The 24,120-nt window shown below is 48.2% G+C and overlaps 1 protein-coding gene across 2 annotated transcripts in view; it reads left to right on the top strand.

Annotated features, from left to right (window-relative positions):
- PPAT (phosphoribosyl pyrophosphate amidotransferase) overlaps positions 1-24,120 on the top strand; it is a 444,376-nt gene that overhangs the window by 277,337 nt on the left and 142,919 nt on the right. For both annotated transcript variants that reach the window (XM_069631602.1, XM_069631603.1), the window contains one exon: positions 6,192-6,319. In XM_069631602.1, coding sequence (XP_069487703.1) covers positions 6,192-6,319 — 128 coding nt within the window. The remainder of the gene's footprint in view (positions 1-6,191; positions 6,320-24,120) is intronic.

Here is a 24,120-nt window from a genome sequence, read left to right on the forward strand (position 1 = left end):
AACTAACCACAAAGCTTAGCACTGAAAAAGTAAAACCTCTAACATGTCAGTTATAGAAAGCTATAGTCAAGAGTCCCTTGCAGCCAAAACTGCTGATTGTTTAAGAGTGCTCTGTAAACATAAGGATCTCCTGACTAAGGGCAAGAAAATGGAGCTGATTGAAAGATTGTTAGCTAACCAAAGTCTGGGTGATGGTTCAGAGGAACCTACCACTCCAGCAACTGTAGATGACAGTGTTGAAGTTAACATGGAACAAAATGTTGATGTTTCTGAGGAAGAGTCAGAAGAGGAGGGTGAGGCTGTTGTAACTGTCCCCCCTAGGCCTCTGCCTGCTCTACCTGCTGTGCCTACTGGACCTTTACCAGGTCCCACATTTAGTCCTCAGTACTTTGAACTGGAGAAAATGAAGCTAGAATTGGAGTATAAGAAACTTAATGCTCAAACTGACAAAGAACTAAGGCTAAGGGAAATGGAGCTCAAGTATGACTTAGAAATGAAGAAATTATCTGTTGAGAATGTTTCTCTCTCTGGCTCCTCTAGAAGTTCCAGTCCTAAAAGACCCCGGATGCCTAAAGAATTGGTTGGTATGTATGAGCCTAAGTTGGATGTGTTGGATTGGTTGTCTCTGTTTGAATATAATCATGGGCTCCAGAACATCACAGGAAATGACTTACTCACCTGGTTGTTCTCTAGGCTTCCCCCTGTTGCAACTGATGTGGTAATGGAGATGGGGGAGGAGGATAGGAAGGACTATGAATGTGTGAAACTAGCTTTGATAGCTAGGTTTGGGAAGACCCCTTCCCAGTATCTTAAGAGGTTTAGGAGCCTCAAAAAGCATGATGGTACCCCTTGGGCTACCTGGGTGAGTGAATGTTTGAAAAACTTAGAGGGATGGATTAAGGGTTACAAGGTGAACACTTATGAAGGTATGAAGAATTTGTTTATGTTGGAGACTATTTATGATGCCTGCTCTCCTGAGCTCAGACAACACTTGGCTGATTCCAGGGAATTAGATTCCCGGAAACTGGCTAGGGCTGCTGACTTGTGGGTTGCCAACAGGGCCACTCACAAGGATTCTGGGGTAACTCAGAGGAAGGATGGGGAGAAACAGCCAAAAACAGACTCCAAAGAGAATTCTAATAATTCCTATCCCAAAGAGGGCCCCAAACCACAAAATAACCAGGGTAAGCCACATGGGAAACCTAGTCAGGCTACTGTACCTTCTGGCCACAAGCCAGAAGGAGGTCAGAACAAGCCACCCTTCCAGCGAGCATTTGGACAATGCTATGTCTGTCAGGGTACTGACCATATCAAAGGAGATCCCAAGTGCAAGGGTAAACCTGCAGGGATCAGCACAGTCTCCTTAGCCTTCACTCCTGAGGATGAAGTACAGATGGCTAGTGCCCACTTTGAACTCTTTGCTGAAGAACCCTTGGGTCTTCAAGCAACTGTAAACTTAGAGCCTATGGGTCTGGTTAGTCCCCAGAATAGGGTTGTGTATAACTCCCTACCTGTTAACTCTAAGGTGTATTATGTGGACAGTGTTCTTGTCAATGGCCAGGATACTCCTGCCAGGAGAGACACTGGGGCCAGCAGAACAGTAGTGGATGAAAGCTTCTTTCAACCTGAGGATGTGGCCAAAGCACCCAAAGGTCCCACTAAGATGTCTGGAGGCCCTGTCCAAATGGTTCCTATTCTACCAGCCCTCATTCAGTGTAACAACATGACAGTGAGGATCCCTGTCAGTGTTCAGACTGAGGTACCTGGGAAGGTCCTGTTGGGGAATGACCTAAGAACTCTAGGAGTAGTGTCACATACCCCCAGGCCTCCCAGTATGGAGAAGCAGAACTTAACCAAATTGGCTAGAAAGGCTACCTTGAAGGACCCTTCTAAGCCTGTGGGACCCTCTACTGAGAACCCCACTACAAGCCTTGGGTTTAGTAAGTTGACCTCTGACCCAGGCACCTTTCAGGATAGTATGCTAGGAACATGGGAGCCCCAACCAAGCTCCATCCTTGTTCCCCTAGTCTCAGAGTCTCTGACTCACCCTACTTCTGAGGAAGAGGTGGATAGACCAACTAGGCCCCTATCTGGACCTGAGAGAACTGGTAATTCTCAGTGCTGGTGGAAAACCAGAAAAGAAAAGTCTAAGGCCAAAAACCTTCAGACTGTTGGACCTTCTACTGAAGACCCCAACTTTAATCCTAATATTAGGGGGGAAACTCCTAAAATAGGTAAGGGTAGATCTAAGAGGAAGGGGAAGCAGGTACATTGCCTAACCCCAACCCCTCCAACCAAGAGGCCTAAGACCCAACCTGCTCCCACAAGAGAGGTGGTGAGGAACCTTGGAGGCCCCTCTAGATCTAAGGGAATCCTTTATAAGGACCCCTTGAAAAAGCCTAACATAGGTTCAGAAGTTGTACCAACTTCTGAGGGACTGGTCAACCAGATCCCCTATAACAAAAAGACTGATGTTCCTCAAAGGGTCTGTAGGTCCGTTAGCTTACAAAAGAAAACCTTTGAGTTCTCCATTGAACATAGGTCAAGGTGTCACCATCAAAATGCTGATGGACTCTCTAGGATGTATATCATCGACTAGAGGTATGAGGTTCATCCAGGAGTGGATTAAATCCTCCTGTCCCTTAGTCTGGGGGGGGCGAGTGTTAGGGAGAATTCTCTGTTTAGGCTGAATTTCCCTCCCTAGTGAGTCCCCCAGCAGCTTTGCTGGGTTTCTGGGGTTTAATTTTTTCTCCTGCCAAGAGTGAGACTCTTTTACCCTCACTCTTGGACATGTTGAACTGTGTTATCTTGGACAAACCTTGTGTTGAATGGGCTATGGGGTCTTTTACTCCATAGGGCCTCATGTATTTTTGTGATGTGGGTTACACAGCACCCTCTGTGCCGTGACCCAGGGGTGTCCTAGGGACTCCCCAACATAGACTCCATACCCTGGGACTGACTACTGTCTCCCAGGGCATGTAAAGTCACCAAAGACTTTGCTAGTCTTGAATCCTGAACAGAACCAGTACAAACCATCATATTGTGGACGTACTGGCTGGGGCAATTCGATTGCCCCAGGGTCTGTTAGTCGAGGGGGCACGTCTCCGTCCCCCCTGATCGAGTTTTGGCTGGTGGCAGTGGAAACTACGTTTTATATTCGACCGCGAATATTTTCCTATGGGATTTCCCATTGTTTTAGGCTAACACATTTAATTATTTATTTACGGTAGCCTTAAACATACCGCCGGTTTATATATTTATTTTTATAACTCCGGTTGGGACTTTTTGCCAAAACTTGATTCTAAAATGGCGTTGGTGTTCGCCTCTGTAACTCTGACCCAAAGTGGAGCCCTTTGTTCCACTTTTGGCGGGCTTCTCCACAGAAGCCCTCCAAAGTGGTGCCACTCTGTCTGGGGTACTTAGGAGGGGTGGAGGGGGATTTAGGCACCCTGGACTGAGTTACCTTGGTAACTCAAGTCGCACTCCGTCCTGATTGGCCCAAGTGGTGAGCCGGCCGGCTCACCACTTAGCATGTTTGAGTGACAGCTAGGCTGGGTGAATGGGGGTTTGCTGCATAAAAGCAGGGCTTTGGGGACTGGGACTTCAGAAGTCGCCACAGGACCAAGAATCCGACGAGGGAAGAGCTGAGCCGACCTGCTTCGACGACACCACCCGGTGGAGCCCTGCTGAACCGTCTCACCACTTTTTCCCGACGACCGAGGAGAACTCTTAACGGAGTGGCTCCTTCCCTTGACTGGTGGGGACAACCAGTTTTCGCCTTCTTTCCGTTCTTTGAGGTCTCTCGTGGCCGCCTTGCCTGTGCCAAGCACCCCGGCAACCGGAATACCACACTTTACCCCCATACCGCGAAAGTCGGTACCAACCCTTTAACCGGAGGACTCCGCGGCTGGTTTCTTCCCGGGCAGTGCAACGACCCTCTTCTTCTGCTCTTCAGCGAGAACTTCTTCTCCCCTGACCGACGTCGAGCCCTGCTGCCACTGCCTGGAACAACTGCCACCGCTGGAGGATCCTTTCCGCTTAAGGTACTGTGTTCTGCCTGGCTTCCCTTGCTACCGACTGTACGGGGTAGATTTAGTCCCCGGCTTTCGAACCTGGGAGTGCCTGGGACACTTTGGCTAAACTTTCTGAGCCACTCTAACCTCTTTTTGACTCTTTGCAAGACTTTGAATCTCTAACTAACAGTGTGATCTTGGGCACATTTTCGCTCCGGCTACTCTAAGAGTGGGCCCTGCCTAGTGACTTTTGCTCACCTGTGACTTTGTGCTTCTGTAAGCCTATTGCAAGTGCTCTGGACCTTAGAGTGGTGTGTCTAACCCATTTCTGCTTTTTCTCTCCCTTTCTTGGAAACTACTAGAGTGTCATCTAACGTTAAGCACTCACCTCTGTTTTAATTAAGTGGTGTTTACTTAGAGTTGTCTAGATAGGAGAAAGGATTGAATCTACTTTCATTATAACTGTGTTGAAGTGCTTTTACTATATTTTTGCTAGAGTGTTTTTAACTTATGTGTATTTTAAATAAATAACTATATACTTTTGAAACCAAGCTCTGGTCAGTGTTTGCTTGTGCTATTGTGTTTTGGTACATATTGTGTATACTTTACATACTGCCTAACTCTTCTTGAGAGAAGTCTGACTGCTCAGCCACAGCTACCAGGTAAATCTGGGTGGTACAGACTGCTACCAAAGGGGTTTACTGCTCTACCTGTAGTCTTAAATCTTTTGCAGTGTTCCCCAAGGGAACTGCACAGGTTTCTGCCTAACACCATCCTGATCTGAAAAGCAACTGTAATAGTACATTATATCCTTTGTTTTTACCTGCCTAGAATAACTGTGTGACATTCTTAAAGTGTCCTGTAGATGTAGCTGAGCTTGGTCTGCCAGATGCAATCCTAAATTAGTGTAGAAAGTTATTTCTCATCTTAGTCTGTGTTGCACTGATCTGAAAAGCAACTAATTGTATATTGCAACACAAGGTCTTACTCACCTTGTATAACAGTGTGTTATCCTTCATGTATTTATAGGTGTATACTGTTCTGTGAATTTCTTTCACTATTCAGAAAAGTATCCTGGTAACGGGGTTGGTTTACTTAGTGATTCCTTAACTGAGTGTCACTGCATGACTGACGGGGTCTACTACCCTTGACTTACTGTAAAGTAATCTAAAAAGTAACATATGGTTTTACTCCCCATGAATAGGTGTCCTATGCTAAATGTGCTTGATAAGGTCTGACTTCCTCAGAAATACTGTTTTGTTTTTTTAAACACGGTCTATGCTTCGGTCTGTGTACTTTTTATAATGTTTTGATGAAAGTACTTACCCCCAAGATGTAACTTTGTCTAATTGTATTTATAATAAAACTTTATTTTTTTATAAGTCTGGTTGTAAGTGTTTCTGTTGAACCCTGCTATACTACACATTCTTTATACCTTCCTATAGCCCTCTCTCCTAAGTTAGGCCTGGCTTTTCTGTCTATGCTACCATATACTCAGGTGGCACAGCCTTATACTAAGAGTGGAGTTATGTACTGTCTCAGTTGTATGGTTTTACTAAGCCTTCAGTTGGACTTCACATAAACAGTCTTAACTCTTTGTAGCTATAATATGTATGTCTTTCATTGTCATTGCGATTGTTGAACTATAATTTGTGTTTTAAATAAAATAAAACTTTATAAACAAAAAAAGGAAATGCAGGAATGAGAACCAGTTAAAGTTTGTGTTGCAGGTATTTAGGGAGTAGGAGGATGTTATCAACTGTATCAGAACCTGCAAAGGGGTTGAATGATAAGAGGATAACTTGATTATCATTATCTATAATTGAATTATCAACAGCCTACGGCATGGATCTTTTTTCCTGCTACATCTACCTCTTAGGCTGGGCTCTATTTAAATTTGAGAAATGCTAGTTTGTGAGGCTTGAGAACTTTTGGTGGTTCTGTGGGTTGACGATCTGATACTTCTTTTTAATCAGCTGAGGGGTACAAACATGAGTTAGCTTGTGTGTGCTTGGTAACCCCTTTGTGGGACAGGCAAATAATTTGACCTGTCTTAAAAAAAATAAAAATAAAAAAAAAATTGCTATGTTTAGTCCGATTTGAATTGGGTGAGTGTGGTAAAGTTAATGTTTGCTCAGCATATTTTACATTTTTTTTTATCCTCCCTAAACTTGATAGGTCAGATGGTGTATTCGGTAAGACGGAGATGTGGTCATCAGTTGGCTATTGAGGCACCGGTGGAAGCAGACCTAGTCAGCACCGTGCCAGAGTCTGCAACTCCAGCAGCACTGGGGTACGCGGAAAAGGTATTTATTTTCGGATAACATAATTTGCTGCTAACAGTTGTGTGAGATGGAGAAACGTCCATTCATTTTGAATTAGGGAGCCAAGTCACAGCGGGCTGGGTTGGTCCAGCTTCTACCTAATGTGCCTCCTTGAGGGTGGGTGGATTGGAATTCCCTAGGCTTGCCCTCCCCTCAGACACAGTATTTCCATAATACAGAAGGATTCATTATTACTTTAAAAGATTATCCAGGACTACAGGTTCCAGCACGCCTTAGAAAAATCAGTTTAATAATGGGCCTTTTGTGAATGCTTCCTAAATCCTAATAGGGGAGTAACATTAAAAGCCCAGAATGTATGAAGCTGTTACTATGAAGCTTAACCTACCTGTAGCACTTTATCAGGCTTAAACACTGAAGGCAAATGGAGGCAGTTTACAGAACATCTGACAGATTGAAAGTAATCTGCAAGAAACTGTCAAATACTGTACCTTCAGAGGGTGAAATGGCTTGCGGTTGGCTAAATAATCAACCCATGCTTACAAAGAGTTCACGAAACACCAGGGTAGGGTCTATGCACATTTACAGATCTGAAATGGTGCTGAGGACCTGGACCCTGTTTAAAGATTCAGTGAGCAAACCATTAAACAATCTATACATCAATTAAGAACTGACCAATGCCAAAAGGAAGTTAATAATCGCCAGTTTAAAATTAAATATGGAAGGAAAAAAATAATCCTTTCACATAAAACAAGCCACGCATTGGAAGGTCCAACCATGTCAAAGAAGGTAAAATACAGTACAGAGGGGCAAAGACAGAAGGGAAGCAGATGTGCGGTCATCTCTCTGGATACACTGGGAGACCACTAGCAGGGGAAAACCTAGTTAATTTGCTATCTACTGTGCAACAGATATTATTATTGTCTTTATTGTTTTTGGTTTATAAAAACCTTTACACTTGATCAAAAGTACAATAAAAGAATTACAAAAGTACAAATTACAGTGTATAAAACAGTAACAATCATACACATGTATGCATTATTACACTTAAGTTCCAAATACCGGATAAAACTTGACTTACTAATAATGGATAACACTATCAAGAATGTAGCTCCAAGTTTTATCAACACCATAACAGCACATATCAAAATGTAATTAAAACATTTTGAAAATTTCCTTACAACATTTATACAAGTCATACACATATTCATACCAAGTCGCATATTACTCTCAAGAATTCATTAATACGTACGTTTAAAACCATTGAGTTGCCATGAAGCATTTCATACCACACGGTAACTCTGTTCACATTGGAGATATCATTTACAAATACTGAAAAATATTCAATTCTGTGTTTCAAAAGGTTCGGACAAATCATAACAATGCCTTCACCCTGTTTGCCTTACAGTGCCTACAGAAGTTTGTTTCCACAATATTTCTATTTCTTATGTTCTGAATTTCAAAAGTGTTTAGAACGGTAAATCGGAATCTCATAGTAAAGTTTCTAAAAACCTGTGGATGGTTATTTCTTCTATATATTTCTCAGGAACCGGTTTCCATTTCCAAAAGGATAGTACTTGTGAGTACAGATCAGTATTTAAGATCTCCACGTTATTTTCCAGCCAATCCGATGCTTTTAACAATTGTTTAACCTTACCCGGATTCTTTATAAGAGTCTTCGTTGATGGCCCTAAATCACATAGAATTTTTACAGCATACTTTTTTGAGGTCAGACATAAGTACACCTTCCAGATCAATCCCCAGATAATAGTACAACGAATTTGTCAGACACAAGACATTTCCGTAAAAGCGATAACTTCTTCCAGTACATAATACTCTTTGAGGGCAGACCCAGTTCATAACGCAGCAAATTCCATTGGTATGCATTTCGGAAGGTGACTTACCTTCCGTCACACTTGAGCTTCAGTTATTTTTAATATGGTACCAATTCCTTTGGACAGAACTCAAGGCCATAAGACAAACGTGGAATTGCTTTTGTACGATAAAATATTATGCATGAAGTTAGGGTGAATTTCCCACATCTTCTTTACTATTTTCATCTGATTGGCAATCGCAGAGGCCTTTGACTTGAGATTATTTCTCATAAAGCCAAGTGTGTGTGTGTGTACTAGTATAGGTGTAGCCCAAATATTTCAGTACAGAATGATTTTTTAACTTTATTTAACTTTAATTCACCACAAGACAGTGAAAAGGAATCTTGTTTATGGATTTTGAGCCCGTATAGAATATCACTGTTTTTTTTTTGATTTATCAACAATTTTCTGTCTTTAATGAAGTCTTCAAATGCAACTATCGTTCTTTGCAGGCCAACCTTTGTTCCATCAAATAAAAGAAAATCATCCGCATAGGCGATCCATTTTATTATTTTTTTTTTTAACATGGTTTATTTATTCTGCAGATTCTTACAGAGAGCAAGTCATTCGAAGTAGTCATTAACAACAAACTATCGGCATTAGCTTGCAACATCTTTGAAGTCTCAAAGTGTCTCTGTTGGCTCTGCGTTTTTTTTTTTTAAACACTTTATTTTTGGATCAGAGGAAAACAAGAATATCAAAACAGTTCAGATACCGTAAATTAACATTCGAGGGGATTGGGTCCTCCGACGTATTCCATATCTTTGACATGTAATCACCACAGCTGTGCTGCTTCGGAAACTTTTTTTGGCGTCTGCGTCCTGCGTCGATGCGCCGTCGTCGAGAACCTCCTCCGACGTCATCCGATGTGATAACTAGGACGCACGACGCCCGTAGCCTCAGTTCCATTTTTTCCGCGAACGTGTTGCTTCGTGAATCTCGGTTAACGCCTCGACTCTTTGGAGTTCTGTTCTTCTTGGTTCTTCGAACCTGTTCGTTTTTGTGAAAATCCTTCGTGTGAAGATGTCTTCTACTTCGTCTTCGACCCCGCGTCCGGGTTTCGGGAAGTGTGGGTCCAAGATGTCGGTGACGGACTCGCACGACACCTGCCTCTGGTGGCTCGGGGAGGCCCACGACACGGATGACTGTATCGACTGCCAGTCGCTCACGTCCAAAGCCTTACGCGAATGTAAGAAGTTGTCGGTAGGTCGGGTGTCCAAGCCCCGGAAGTCGAGGTCTGCAGGGCTTTCGACGGATGATTCGAGGGGTGACTCTCCGCGTCATTGTCGGAAGTCTCGTGGGTCTCCTTTTAGGAGTCGGTCTCGCCACTCCTCAGCCTCTTTGAGGCATTCTCGGAAGCGCCGACACCGGTTGTCTTCCAGGTCCTCTTCGGAGAACTCTGCCCGGCACGTCACTTACCCCACCAGCCGTGCAACGCCGGAGGAATGGGCTTCCTTCGGGAAGAAAATGCTGGCAATTCTTGAGTCGCAGGGTACGAAGCCGTCCGCGCCCCCGAGTGGGGTCGGTCGTGAGAGGTCGAGAGACACCGCTCGCAAGAGTGGTCGGCACGAGTCACGGGAGAGGTCCCGTTCGGACAAGGAGACTCGTTCTCGACGTACCCGTTCCAGGTCCCGGTCCTCGACGCGTTTGAGACCGTGTGCACCTGTGAGGTCTTCGAGGAAGACATCGACGTCTGAGGCGTCGAGGGCGTCGACAGGCTTTCTCGAGGCTCCGAGGAAGTCGTCGACGCTCAGGTCGTCGAAGGACACGCTCGGGGCTCTGGCTTCGAGGGCTGTATCGACGCCGCCGATGCTGGCGGCGCTGCATCTGACGTTGACGCCGATTTCCTCGACGCCGATCCTCTCGGCGCCGATGCCTGTTCTCTCGACGCCGGCGCCAATTCGCTCGACGCCATCGACGCCTTTCGTGTCGGAGGTATCCCGTGGCACGGGGGAACCCCCTAGGAAGGCTCTGGTTAAGAGCAAGCACTCTCGGGTGCCTTCTTTTCGCCACCTGCAATATATTTCAGAGGCGGATGAGGATTCTGATGGCCTGGTTCCTAGTCAGGTTCCGGATGAAATTGTCTCGGGCCATACTCAGTTTGACGATTTGAGGCAGTCACTGCATGATGCCAGTGGACTGGACTCCTCTCCGGAGGTGGAGTTTTGTAGGTCTGAGCCTGGCTCTCATGCCGATTCCTCGTACCGGCGCCTTATGGCCAGGGTTTCTGAGTACTTGGGATGGTCTGCTCCTCCAGGGGAGTTTGTGCAGGATGATCTAACGGACATCCTTGATGTTGGTCCCCCTACTGACCCGGTACTGCTGTTCCATATGACTTTACAGAGAAGGGTGGCGGTGGCTTGGACTGCTCCCGAGAGTCTCCCGGCGGTGGGCAGATCCTTGTCACGAAAATACCATCCAGCCAGTAACGACCCCTGCTACTTGACCAGGCACCCCACTCCGGAGAGTTTGGTGGTGCAGGTGGCCACGGCCCCGGCGAAGCAGGCGTCGTACCCTACGATCCCTCCTGATAGGGACAACAAACGTTTTGATGGCTGGGCGAAGAAAGTGTTTTCTTCTGGTGGTATGGCGCTTCAGGCGGCCAACTCCATTTGTGCCTTGTCTCGTTTCACACACACTCTGTGGAACTGTGTTGCGTTAGCGGCTGAACATATTCCCGAAGGGGACGAATGGGATGGTTTCCTTGCTATGGTCCAGGATGGTAAGGATGCCATGTGGGAGTCCGTTCAGTCGGGTTTGGACTTAGCTGAATGCGTCAGTAGGTCCATGGCGGCGAGCACCGTGATACGCAGGTTTGCGTTGTTGCAGAAGTCGGGGTTTGCTCCTGATGTGCAGTCCCGGCTCCTCAACATGCCCTTTGACGGTGAACACCTTTTGGGCAGCAAGGCTGACGAGAGCCTTGAGAGGTTGCAAACCTCAAAAGCTGCAGCAAAGTCGTTGGGCGCTGCAGTTCGCCAACCTCCGCCTTTTCGTCCTAGGGGACAGCAGTGGAGGGGTGGTTCCTTTCGCTATTACTCGTCCTTCAGTAAAGCGAGAGGAGCTGGCAGTCAAAGAGGCCAACGCAGGGTTACCAGAGGTGGACGACAGGGTACCCGTGGTGCCAAGGCCGCTCGGGCAGTTGCCTCTTTGCCCTCAGGTAACGCCGCAGCCGCTCCCACTCAGTCATGAGGCCATGTCCCATGGTTCGCCGGTTGGGGGAAGGCTGGCGCAGCGTCTTGTAGAGTGGCAAGCCATTACTTCAGATGTGTGGGTTCTGGAGATCATAACCCACGGCTACTGTCTTCCCTTTCTGCACAGGCCTCGCGACAATCCACCGGGGAACCTCTTTGCAGAGTCCGGATCCGCTCCTTCCGCAGGAAATTCAAGCCCTGCTGGAGAAAGGCGCCATAGAACTGGTGCCTGTAGCGGAGAGGAACAAGGGATGGTATTCCCCTTATTTTTTGATTTCGAAAAAAGACGGGGGATTGAGACCCATCATGGACTTGCGCGGTTTGAACAAACTCCTCAGGAAGGACAAGTTCAAGATGGTTACTCTCTCTCAAGTCCTTCAGGCCCTTCAGCTTCAGGACTGGTTGGTGTCACTCGACCTCAAGGATGCTTACTTCCATGTGCCGATCCATCCCAAGCACAAGAAGTACCTGAGGTTCGCGGTTGGCGACTTGCACTTTCAGTTTCGGGTCCTGCCGTTCGGATTGACCTCCGCCCGAGGGTTTTCACCAAGCTCATGGTGGTGGTGGCAGCGCATCTCAGGCAAGGGGGGATTCACGTCTACCCCTACCTGGACGATTGGTTGATCAGGGGGAGCTCTCCCGAGCAAGTCCTGGATCATCTGTCCGTCACCTGCCACTCCCTTCACAGGCTGGGCTTCTCCCTCAATTTAAAGAAGTCCCATTTGACGCCAACACAGCGGCTCCAGTACATCAGAGCAGTGCTCGACACTTCCCTGGGGCAGTGTTTTCCTCCCCAGGTGAGGGCTCTTCACATTCAGCAGATGGTGCACAAGTTTCAGCATGCCCAGACGCTCGAGTTCTTGAGGTTGCTTGGCCTCATGGCATCCTGCATTCTTCTGGTGCCAGAGGCTTGCCTGCGGATGAGATCTTTGCAGTGGGCCCTCAAGACGCAATGGTCGCAGTCCTCCTGCAGGATGTCGGACCCGGTTCAGGTGCCGCCCTCGGTCGCCCGGGACCTTTTGTGGTGGGCCGTCAAAGGCCCCTTGATGAAGGGGGCTCCATTTTGGCTTCCCTGGCCGGAGGTGACGATCGTGACGGATGCATCCCTCACAGGATGGGGAGCTCTTGCCAACGGGCTGACAGTCAGCGGTCGTTGGTCTCCGTCGGAGTCCAGACTCCATATCAATCTGTTGGAGCTGAGGGCCGTCAGGCTAGCCCTGAAGGCTTTTCTGCCGACTGTGCGAGGAAAGAGTGTCCTGATCCTGACGGACAACACAGTGGCCATGCACTACCTCAACAAAAAGGGGGGGCAGGGTCACTTCCTCTGTGCAGGGAGGCGATGCAGCTTGAGTTCTGGGCCATCCAGCAGGAAGTTTCGATCTCGGCAGTTCATCTGGCTGGAGACAAAAACGTGACGGCGGACGCTCTGAGCAGGCAGAGCGCGATCTCTCACGAGTGGGAGTTGGCTCAGGAGATTCTCCTGGAGATCTTCGCCCTTTGGGGGACCCCTCAAGTGGATCTCTTCGCCTCCAGTGTCAACCGGAATTGCGAAAGGTTTTGCTCGCGGGAATTTCCTCCAAAAGGAGCCTTAGGAGACGCGTTTGTGGTGGAATGGTCATTCCCGCTGCTGTATGCGTTTCCTCCAGTCCCCGTCATCCCGCAAGTGCTGCGGAGGTTACGGAAGTTCGGTTCCCGGATGATCCTCATTGCTCCGGCGTGGGCTCGCAGGACGTGGTACCCGGACCTTCTCGACTTGTCCATCTGCCCTCCACGTCGTCTTCCCTACCGAGACGATCTGCTCTCACGGGAGGGGGGTCAGGTTCACCATCCAGAGGTCAGATCCCTCAACCTTCACGCTTGGCTTCTGAATGGTTGAGGTATAGGGATTGGGACCTCCCTGAAGACGTGATGGAGGTGTTGCTTTCGGCCCAAAGGCCAGCAACTAAGTCTCTGTACCGTTGGCGTAAGTTCTGCGACTGGTGCAGAGTTCAGAATGTGGATCCTTTTGCATGTGACATCCCCATGGTTCTCTCCTTTTTACTTTCTTTGGCCCACAGGGGCTTGCAAGTGGGTACCATTAAAGGTTACCTGGCGGCGCTATCCATCTTTAAGCACTCGTCTGAAGTGTTCTTACTTTAAAATCCCTTTAATTTCACAGTTTCTGAAAGGGCTCACTAATGTGTTCCCTCCGTCACCTTTCCTGGTGCCCGGTTGGGATTTAAACCTTGTTCTTAAGTTTCTTATGGGTCCTCCGTTTGAGCCTTTACATTCTTGCCCTTTGAGGCTGCTAACTCTGAAAACTGTATTTTTAGTTGCAGTTACTTCCGCTCGCAGAGTGCGTGAGTTACAGGCACTTTCAGTTAAGCCACCCTTCACTGTATTTCACAAGGACAGGGTTGTCCTTCGAGTTCGTCCTTCTTTTCTTCCGAAGGTAGTGACGGAATTTCATTTGGCCCAGAAGGTTGTTCTTCCGGCATTCTATCCTCCTCCGCATCCTGGTAAGGAAGAGGAGAGGCTCCATAGGCTTGATCCTAGGAGAGCTTTAAGCTTTTATGTTTCACGCATGTCCCGGGTCAGAGTGGGCGATCAACTCTTTATTGGTTAAGCTGGAAAGCGTTTGGGGCAAGCTGTGACGAAACAGACTTTGTCTCGCTGGATTATTTTAGCCATATCGGAGTGTTACCGCTTGGCGGGTAAGGACCCACCGGCTGGCTTACGGGCCCATTCTACCAGGGGTATGGCTGCATCTACTGCCCTGCAGAGGGGTGTTCCTATTCACAACATCTGTGATGCAGCCACCTGGGCTTCAGTACATACATTTGTACGCCACTATTCCCTCGATTCCATCCGAGGACAGGATCTGGCCTTTGGCAAGGCGGTCCTTTGCTCTGCTATTTGATTGGCTATTCTAAATTTTTATTCTAAATTCTTTACCTCCTCCTTGCTCTGGTACTGCTTTGGGAGTCTGTCAAAGATATGGAATACATCGGAGGACCCAATCCCCTCGAAGAACAAGTTACTTTCTTACCTGGTAACGTTCTTTCGATGGGATGGTCCGACAACGTATTCCATATCGCTCCCGCCCTGCCTTCCCCGCTGCAGAATTTCTTTTGCGATTGCAGCTTACGTTCCGCAAGGCTTTGTCTGACTGGCAGTTGACTAATGTCACACGTTCTGGGGTAAAAAACTACAACTGAGGCTACGGGCGTCGTGCGTCCTACTTATCACATCGGATGACGTCGGAGGAGGTCCTTGACGAACGCGCATCGACGTCATCGACGCCGAAAAAAGTTTCCGAAGCAGCACAGCTGTGGTGATTACATGTCAAAGATATGGAATACGTCGTCGGGCCATCCCATCGAAAGAAAGTTACCAGGTAAGAAAGTAACTTGTTCTTCTAAATCAACCTCCCTCTCTTTCGGATGTTAACCAAAAATAGACGAAACGTCTCAACCTCTGAAAGTTTGTCATTTACCATTTGGTAATTCCCCCACTTCTTTACCCTTCTGTCTTCCCCTTCCCTCCCCCCGCCCTGCTTTAACTAAAACTTCATAAAAATATCATAATACATTACAGAGATCAACATATGAAAGGGTTCTGTTTAGGGTTCATCCTGAGTTCATTCCTCCGTGCTGTTATCCCTCATATGACATGTATACTGCTGAGAAGCCGAGGTTTAAAAAAGAGGGCCTCTCTATCGCTCACACACTCGTGGAACGGGGACCAGGTCGCCAGAAATGTTTGATATTTACTAGTAAGTGCACAGATTTTCTCCATGGCCATCACTCCCCAGATCTTGACCCACCACCATGCCACTATGGGACCCTCCTCATTTTTCCAGTTTTGCGCTAGGGTCATCCTTGCAGCCGTTAGCAGATGAGTAATGAGAGAGGCGGTCGCCCCGGACATTGCATATTTGCCCTCAATCGGGACACCTAATAGGATAGTTTTCGGGGACATCGGAAGGGCCACACCTGTGATATCTTTAATGTGGCCCAGAATCTCCTTCCAATAGACCGTTGCCTTGGGGCATGACCACCGCATGTGGATTAGGTCCCCCCTCTCTCCAGTTTCTCCAGCAGAATGGCGAGTAGATCTTGTTGATCTTATGTAAACGGTGCGGGGGCATATACCACCTAAAGCACATTTTATAGGCGGATTCTTTAATTGAGGTGCATCTGGAGACACCATGAGCTTGTGACCATATTTTGCACCACTCTTCTTCCGTTATGGATTCTTGCAGGTCTCTTTCCCAGTTCACTTGATATAGGAGGCGATCTGACGTTTGGGAGTTTGAAAGGAGTTTATAGAGTCTGGAGACCCCTTTTTTGGGCTGGCCCTCCTGTAAGGTTAGTTCCAGGCCAGACGGTGATCGTGTGCCCGCTCTTTTCACCATGGGTTGAGTTATCCAATGTCTGATTTGCATATCCCTGTATCGCTCCCTTTCTCCTATACCAAACTTCTGCTGGCAGTCAGTGAATTGGAGTGGGGAGTCATCCCTAATCATCTCAGCCAAAGTCAGGGTCCCTGCTTCATTCCAACCCTCCCAAAGTTTGCCTCGAAGGCCCGGAGTAAAGTCTGGTTTATGTAGTATAGGTGAATATGGACCCAGACCCGTTGGGATACGTTTCTGTTTCCTAGCTATGTCCCAGCTCTGCAAGGACCCCTTTGTGGATTCTAGGAGGGCACCACCACCTTCTGTGTTTAGCTTTCAGACCTAGGAGTGAGATCAACGTCTCTGATGGTTCTATTCTACACCATCCTTTATGATGTTCGACCATGGCCCATCGCAGCATAGGGGCTAAATGTTTTGCCAATATATATCTGGCCACGTCTGGTATTCCGAGGCCTCCCAAGAGCGGAGGTCGCATTAGGATACCCTTCTGGATCCTTGGCTGCTTGCCTTGCCATATGAATTTAACTATTGCTTTCTGCAGCTCTTTGATTTTGGTTGGTGGCTTGGACACAGGGATTGAGCTTACCGCATAAAGCAGGCGTGGGAGTATGGTCATTTTTACTGCCGTAATGCGGGCAAACCACAATAGTTCTTGGGATTCCCATTTGAGCATGTCTTCTTGTAATTGCTTCCATAAGGGCGAGATGTTCGCCTGGAAAAGCTTGCTTGGTTCCGTGGTTGGACGTATTCCCAGGTAGTCAAGGGAGTCTTTCGTCCATGTCAATGGGTATGATTGCTCTAGCCTTGCTATCGTTTCCCTATTCGCCGTGATGTTCATTGCTTTTGATTTGGGAACATTTACGGAGAATCCCGAGACTTACCCAAATTCTTCTAATTTAGCCATTGCCTAGGGCATTGTGTTACCTGGATCACCCATGTAGAGGATAATGTCATCCGCATATAATGCGAGTTTATGGGCTTTGGAGCCTAGGGTCACGCCCTTGATGTTGGTTTCTAGTCTGAACCGTATGGCACACTGTTCCATTGCCATTGCGAATATCAGCGGAGACGGGGGACACCCCTGTCTCGTGCCTCTTCTGACTTCTATCGGTTCCGTTTTCTGGCCGTTTATCATGAGGGTTGTCGATGGGGTTTGATAGTTGGCTAGAACCATCTTGGTGAACACCGGGCCACAACCAAAGCGCTCCAGGATTAGAGACAGATGGTTCCAGTCCATACTGTCAAATGCACGGGAGGCGTCCAAGGCAGCTATTGCAAACTCTTGTTGCGTCCTTCATCCAGCGTCTATAACGTCTATTGACCACCTGATATTGTCCTGTGTGTGACGGTCTGTGATGAATCCCGCTTGATCGTCATGTATTATATCAGGGAGTACTTTCATCAATCGGGTAGCCAATATCTTCGCGTAAATCTTTGCATCAGTGTTCAATAGCATTATAGGGCGGTAGCTTGCGCAGTTGCGCGGATCCCTCCTGGGCTTCAAGGGCAAAATAGTTGTGGACTTTCCCATGTCTGGCATCACTCTCCCTTCTTCTCTGATGGTGTTATAACGCTTTGTCAGTGGGCCAAGTAATTGGATACGAAAGGTTTTATAGTAACCTTTGCCGAGACCATCGGGCCGGGGTTTTTTAGCTGGCAAGGCCGAGATGGCATCGCTGACCGCTTGCGCTGAGATCGGACTTCCAAGACTAGTTCTGTCTTGTTCTGTTGTTTGGGGAATGGGTAGAGAGTTTATATAGGCAAACTGCTGTGTGGGGTCTAGTTTTTCGGTGCTCAGGAATGTCTCATGGAAATGTTTCATTTTAATTTTGTCTGGCTCTGCTGTGTGCGGTTTCCCATGTTCATCGTCCAATTGTACTACGTAGTTGCAGGCTTTACGCTTCCTCAGTTTCGCCGCTAGAAATCGGTTTGCTTTGCCCCCATGACTGTAGTAGGACTGTTTCGTGCGGAGTAGTTACATGGCCATCTGGTCCGCAGTATGATGCTCGAGCTGTGTTCTAATCTTCCGGAGTGCACGCAGGGATTTCCTTGAGCGGCAAGTTTTATGCTGTATTTCTGCATTTTTCACCTCTGTTTCTAACCAATGAGTCACTATTGCTTTTTCTCTGTAGTATGCTGCTGCTTGTGACATGAGTTCACCCCTGATCACCGCCTTCCCTGCAACCCATATTGTCCCCCAGCTTGTTTCCCCATTGTCATTTTCTTTAAAGTAGTTATTTATAGAGGTCTCAATATGTGCTCTGAGTGCTATGTCTCTCAATAGGACTTCATTCAGTTTCCAGAGAGGTTTACTTTTATCACCCTCCCTCCAGGCTACACCCACTATCACTGGCGCATGGTCTGAGTGATATTCCACCCCAGTTATTTGTGGGATTAACGTAGTAGAGACAAGGATCATATCTATTCTTGAATAGCCCAGGTGAACCGCCGAGTAGTGGGTTGTAACGCTCACCTGATTCCCACGGAGGCGCTGGTCTAGGCAGGAAGGTGTCTGACTCGAAAAGTGATGTGCAGGACTCGATTGGCTTCTGGGGCTGAGCCTCTTCGCACTGTGTGTCGAACTCGAAGGGTGAGATTTCTGCAGGTGAAAGAATATGGGGGTTAATGATCTAGGCTGTTGAGTGTCCCTCTCTCCCTCTTCCTAGCTTCTCCGTAGAGCCCCCAGGTCAACGTGCTCACCTTAGATAGGTGAATGCTGGACTCTCCATCTGCGTCTAGTGCAGGGTGCCGTTGCCAGTTCCTTCACTGGGTGAAACGTAGGCCTCTTGACATCCGAGGATCGCTACCCCCGTTAACTGCACGAGCGGTGAGTTTCTGGACACCTTTTTAGTCCTTATAGTCTTTAGGTGCGTGGGCACGTAATATAGAACAGGGCTTGATATGATGCTTTCTCCTATTTGTTTTGCAGGGCTCTTGGAATAGAAGATGGTGTGAAGAGAGCCGAAGCTGGAGCCAGAGCCTTGGGACGAAGCGCTTGGAAATGCGTAAGTAATTGCAAGCGCTCTAACTGTCTCTTTTCTCTTGCAGCTGTGAGTTCGTGCTGAAGAGTTGCTGGAAAACGCCGGAGTATTTGCAGGCGTTCTATTGTGACGAGCGCGATGGGCGTAAGTAAATACCTGTCTAATGTCTTTTCTTTTGTATTTCAGATGCTGGGTCGCAGCGTTGAAAACATCCGGAATGCACGGAGTGCTGGTAAGTAATAACTATGCTTTTGTTTTCACAGGCGGAGATGCAGCGTGAAGAAATGGTCGCTGCCGATGAATCAGGTGAGGAATGGCCGCATGTGAAGGTTGCCGTGCTAACCTGTTGTTTCTCATCTTTACAGGTGCTGCTGAAGACTGGATTCAGGAATGGTAAGTATTGTTCTTGCAGGTTCTGCTGAAGACTGGATACAGGAATGGTAAGTATTGTTCTTGCAGGTTCTGCTGAAGACTGGATACAGGAGTGGTAAGTATTGTTCTTGCAGGTTCAGGATCGGAGGAAGAGAAGCTGGAACAGACTCGGTGAGCGTTCTGCTGCAGATGCAGAATAACGCGAAGCACGTTTCATCAATCGGGTGTGGTTTAAATAGCCTTGGAGTGATGAGGCGTCTTCCTCCACGGCCTAGGTAAGAAAAGAGTTCCTGTTCCAGAAGAGTTCCAGTGTTGTATCCAGGGAGTGGAGCTTGCCCCACCCAGGTAAGAAAGTAGTTCCGGCTTACTGAGGATTCCTATGCAGCTGGTAAGTAAGCAGCATGGTCTGCAAGCAGCATGGTCTGCTGCAGGTAAGTCCACCCAAGCATCTTCATATATATTATGAGCCTGGCGCTTCCAGTGCCGGGACCGATGGCATTGATGAGCCTGGCGCCACCGGCGCCAGGACAAGGTCCAAAAGGTCCCAGTGGGGACCGGCTGGTGCCTAGGATTAAGGTTAGGGGCCTGCTTCCAAGGACGTTGGGCTGGTCCTGGCTCCTTGGAAGCAGTGATCATGACATGGGTATATTCCCTGCTGTCCCCTTGAAAAAATCGCCAGGTCTCAATGACTCCCATTTCCCTAAAAAACCGACCCAGTGCCTGTCTATTTCTTTGATCTGCGTTTGTGGGTGGGAGTGTTTTGTCCAGGGCTGGGTCCATGACACAGTTGAAGTCTCCTCCAACTATTAATTGGCCCTAACACCAGCTGCCCAATTTACCCAGTAAGTTTATTATAAACACATCTTGACGTTCATTGGGGGCATATAAGGCCAGGATTGTGTACATTCTACCTTTAATCAACCCTTTCAAACCCAGATAACGCCCCTCTTTATCTCTACAAAGTTGGGTTTTTTGAAAAGCTAGAGCCCTCCCCAATAGTATGGACACCCCTCTTTCTCTCCCCACTGGAGGCAAAATATTGTTGTGGAAATGCTCAATGAGCCATGCGCTTTTCATCTTTCGAGAGGTGCGTCTCTTGCAGTATCCCTATCTGTCTGCATTTTAACCAGCCTATCGAGGATAACCCGGCGTTTGACTGGAGAGTTCAAACCCTGCACATTCAGGGAGACTATATTTGATTCAGCCATGTATATTTAAGAGGAGAATATTTACCCTTAGCATTGTAAAAATTTGCACTGATATCCCCTTTCTTTTCCCAATTAGGACCTTTCCGGAGCCTCTTGCTGCGTCTCCTTATGTTAATCTCTGATAACTTTCCCCACCCCCTCCTTGTCCCCCCCCGACTACCCCCCTCCCTTCCCTCCCTCCCTCCCCTCTTTGTGTCCTCAACAACCCGGATTCCATAGAATCCTCCCCACTAACTATTTGGGGTGTCAGGTCGGACAGCAATTCACAAGAGGCGCAAGACTCAAAGTTGTAATGTCTCGCGTTGGATTCCATGGATTGGCATTGCCTGCCTCCGCACCGACTGCTTATAGGAGCTTGTATATGTTGCAGCGTATAGATCAGCAGACAGATCTCAGTCGGAATGTGTGCTCAGCTATCGTATTGCCCCATTAGCGTTTCTGAAGGTCCTGGCACTTTCGTGGGCCATCTAATTTTGATTAATTTCACGGTCTGCCTCTGCGCACTGTGGACCATTCCCACGCGTTGGGCCTGGGATCTTGAAGCTGTCGTATCTTGTCTCTATCCGGAGAGTTCGGGGCTTACTCCAAATTTAATAACGCCTGACCCTCGTCACATGTAGTTATTCGCCTCTGTCTGCCCTCCCAATTGAACATTAGGTCAAAAGGATACGCCCATCGATAGGGGATTTGTTTTCCCTGTAAGGTTTTTGTCACCGGGCGCATGAGTCTGCGCTTCTCTAGCGTAGAAAGGGCAAGGTCCTGGAACAGTTTAATCTCGTGGCCATTAACTGTCAGGCCAGTGCTGGACCTGGCAGCTTTCAGGATGCATTCTTTTGTTGTGAATGAGGTGAGAGCCACCAGCACATCCTGTGGGCGGGCCCCAAGGTCCCTCTTTCTGGGTCCAACCCGATGTATTCTATCAAATCCGATGGATTCTGGTGGTGGATCTCGTAATGTTACTGAAGGCCAGTTGGAGTGTCTCGCAGAGTTCGCTATCAGGGATCGTTTCGGGTAGCCCTTTAACCTGTATGTTGGAACGTCTTGACCTATTTTCAAGGTCTTCCACCTGTAGTTCCAGGTTGTTCGTAGCAGTTGCTATTTGGTCCAGCAAGGAGGCTGGACTGTTTGGACTCTTCAGATAAGGAGGAGAGGCTGCTTTCAACTGTGTCAACTCGGTCACCAGGTTCGTTTACCTCTTTCCGGATTTCCTGCAGAGAGGTTTTTATGTCTTCCCTCAGTTGACCTATTTGAGCCTGAAATGCTGTGGTCATCCTGGCCTCCATACCTTTCAGAAAAGACAACAGTTCTTCTTTGTCTGCATCCATGGTTGTATGAGGCGTTTCCGGGGGTAGCGCAGATTGTTCTGGTTGTGTTTGTTGGGGAGTCTGGTCTTGCTGCTTCGTCTGTCCCCAATATTTGGATAGTTGGTGATCTTGTCTCCTTGGCGAACCTTTCGTTCTGGGCGGGGCGCTCTTGGTTCTGGTGCCCGGCATCTGAGTTGGGGGATATGTCTTCGCTGGGCAGCTTATTCTTTGGGCTGTACCCTAATGGGGGAACCCACAGACTTATACTTTTGAGGTGCCCCACCAGGGTCGATGTGGTCCCAGCTCTGTGTTCATGTCGGAATCCCATTGAGTCCGATGGAGGGGAGCACTGGGGGCAGTCTCAAAGCATCTGTTCCGATCAGCACTTGGTTAAAGTAGACTTCGACTGGGCGCATGGATTGGGACCAGTTGTTCTTAGTCCGGGATAGTCAGTGCAGATTTCACCTTTCTTGCTATGCCCGTTGATCCGCCTATTCCTTTTGAGCCCCCCGAAGCGAATAAGGATTCAGAAGTGAGTGGGGCTTAGTTAGTGCCACAATCGAGCAAAGCACTACGCTCGCTGGGTTGGTTGAGTTCTCCCTCCCCCCGCTCTGTTAAATGTGTTGGATGTCCGCACTGTCTTCTCTTCATGAGGGAAGCATGCGCAAGCAGGTTACTCTGGGTGTGCAGCCTGGCCAGTGGAGGCCTCAGCGATGTGGGCGCGGAGGGGGCAGGGGAAACACCTCTCACCTTGTCAGTCGTGTTGAATTCAATTTGCAGGCCACCGGTGACTGTGAGCCGCGACTTCTGTGGTCGCGTGTTGTGTGACGGACAGTTTCGAAGCTACGCTGTACTTTCAAATGTGCTCCGTGGTCCAGCTAAGCCTTTGCCGCCAATCGCGACTCCAGGGGAGGCCAGCCGCGGGCGGAATGGCGCCCGTACCCCGATGTCGCGGGATCCGGATTTATCAGGCTGCCAGCGAGGGGGCGTGAGGGGGAGACAGCGTTATGGGCTATGTCCCGGTACCGCTGCTGATGTGGCTCGGTGTTGGCCGAGGATGCTATATTTGTTGGCAGGTGCTGTTTAAGCTGCGTGGCCCCACAGGGTCCTCCAATGCCGTGTCTCACGTGGGATGCAATTTTCCAGCATGCAGCGAGCCTGGATGTGCCCGCAATCCAGCACCTTGGTCTCCGCTGCGGGGGTTGGGAGGGTCCATGGGACAGCGCGGCAGCAGTCGGGGCCCACCAGAGATCCGCACCCCCCAATTACAGGCAATCGGCTCCGTTGCGGATAGTTAACCCATTTACACCCCCCTCCCCGCGCGTTAACGGGCGCTGTTTCTTGTGTCTGCTGCGCTGTGGCGCGGAAGGCTCCGACCCGGCCGGGATCGCTATATTTGTTGGCAGCTGCTGTTTAAGCTGCGCAGCACCACAGGTCCCAGGGTCCCACCAGCGTCGCGACCTTACAGCTTGCAGCGAGCCTGGATGGGCCCGCAATCCAGCACCTTAGTCTCCGCTGTGGGGGGGTGGCAGAGTCGGTGTGACAGCGCAGCAGCAGTCGGAGCCCGCCAAGATCCGCCGGGAGGGGAGGAGGGGAGGCCGCTCTCCCCGATTATAGGCAATCCAGCTCCGTTGCTGGTCACAAAGTATTTTTGAATTGCACCTGTTTTCCACGCGTTCCCAGGCGCCGTTTCTTGAGGCTGCTGCGGTTGAAATACACCTTTCTAAGCTTTTGTTGTGTCCGCAGGGGACGTGCGTCCACTTCAGCAGGCGGCCATCTTGGAATGATCCATTTTATTTTTAACCTACCTAGCTTTGGTGTTGCTAGGCCACTAGAATCCAGAAACGTTCCTGCTTTAGCTAAATAAAGATTAAACAGAGTGGCTGCCAATCTACAACTCTGCCTTAAACCATTATGAGTCGGAATATATTCATATAGTAGACCTCTATTGTTGAGACGCACTCTCAGTACTGTATTCGAATATAGTGATATTATCAATTCTAGTAGTCCTTTTTCAATGCCCAAATCAAATAGCGTTTTCCATAAGCTGTTCCTATCAACCATGTCGAACGCCATGGATAGGTCCATGGAGGCCAAGTATAGTGGTTGCTTACCTTTCACACTAGCGTTACTCATTAGATTAGCTACAATTAAACCACCCACATCCGTACCCATAAACTGTCTGAAGCCTATTTGGCTCATATCCAATATACTGTTGTCTTTTATCCATTTATTCAGTTCATCTAGAACAATAGATGCAAATATTTTGGATTCAACATCAGTCAGCATGATTGGTCGATAGTTCAATGGATTTAAACGGTTACCTTTTTTAAAATATTCGTATTACATAAGACAATTTCCACGAGTTTGGGATTTTCTTCTCTCTCATGACATTAAACATGCAATACAATACGCCAGACCACATTGCTACATTGTTTCATTGTGACATATGAAAGGTTGTTAGGACCTGAAGTAGTTGATGCCTTAGCCTTCTTTAGT

The sequence above is a fragment of the Ambystoma mexicanum genome, chromosome 6q, assembly GCF_040938575.1.
Source record: "Ambystoma mexicanum isolate Mex_15411 chromosome 6q, UKY_AmexF1_1, whole genome shotgun sequence".
Classification (NCBI taxonomy): Eukaryota; Metazoa; Chordata; class Amphibia; order Caudata; family Ambystomatidae; genus Ambystoma; species Ambystoma mexicanum.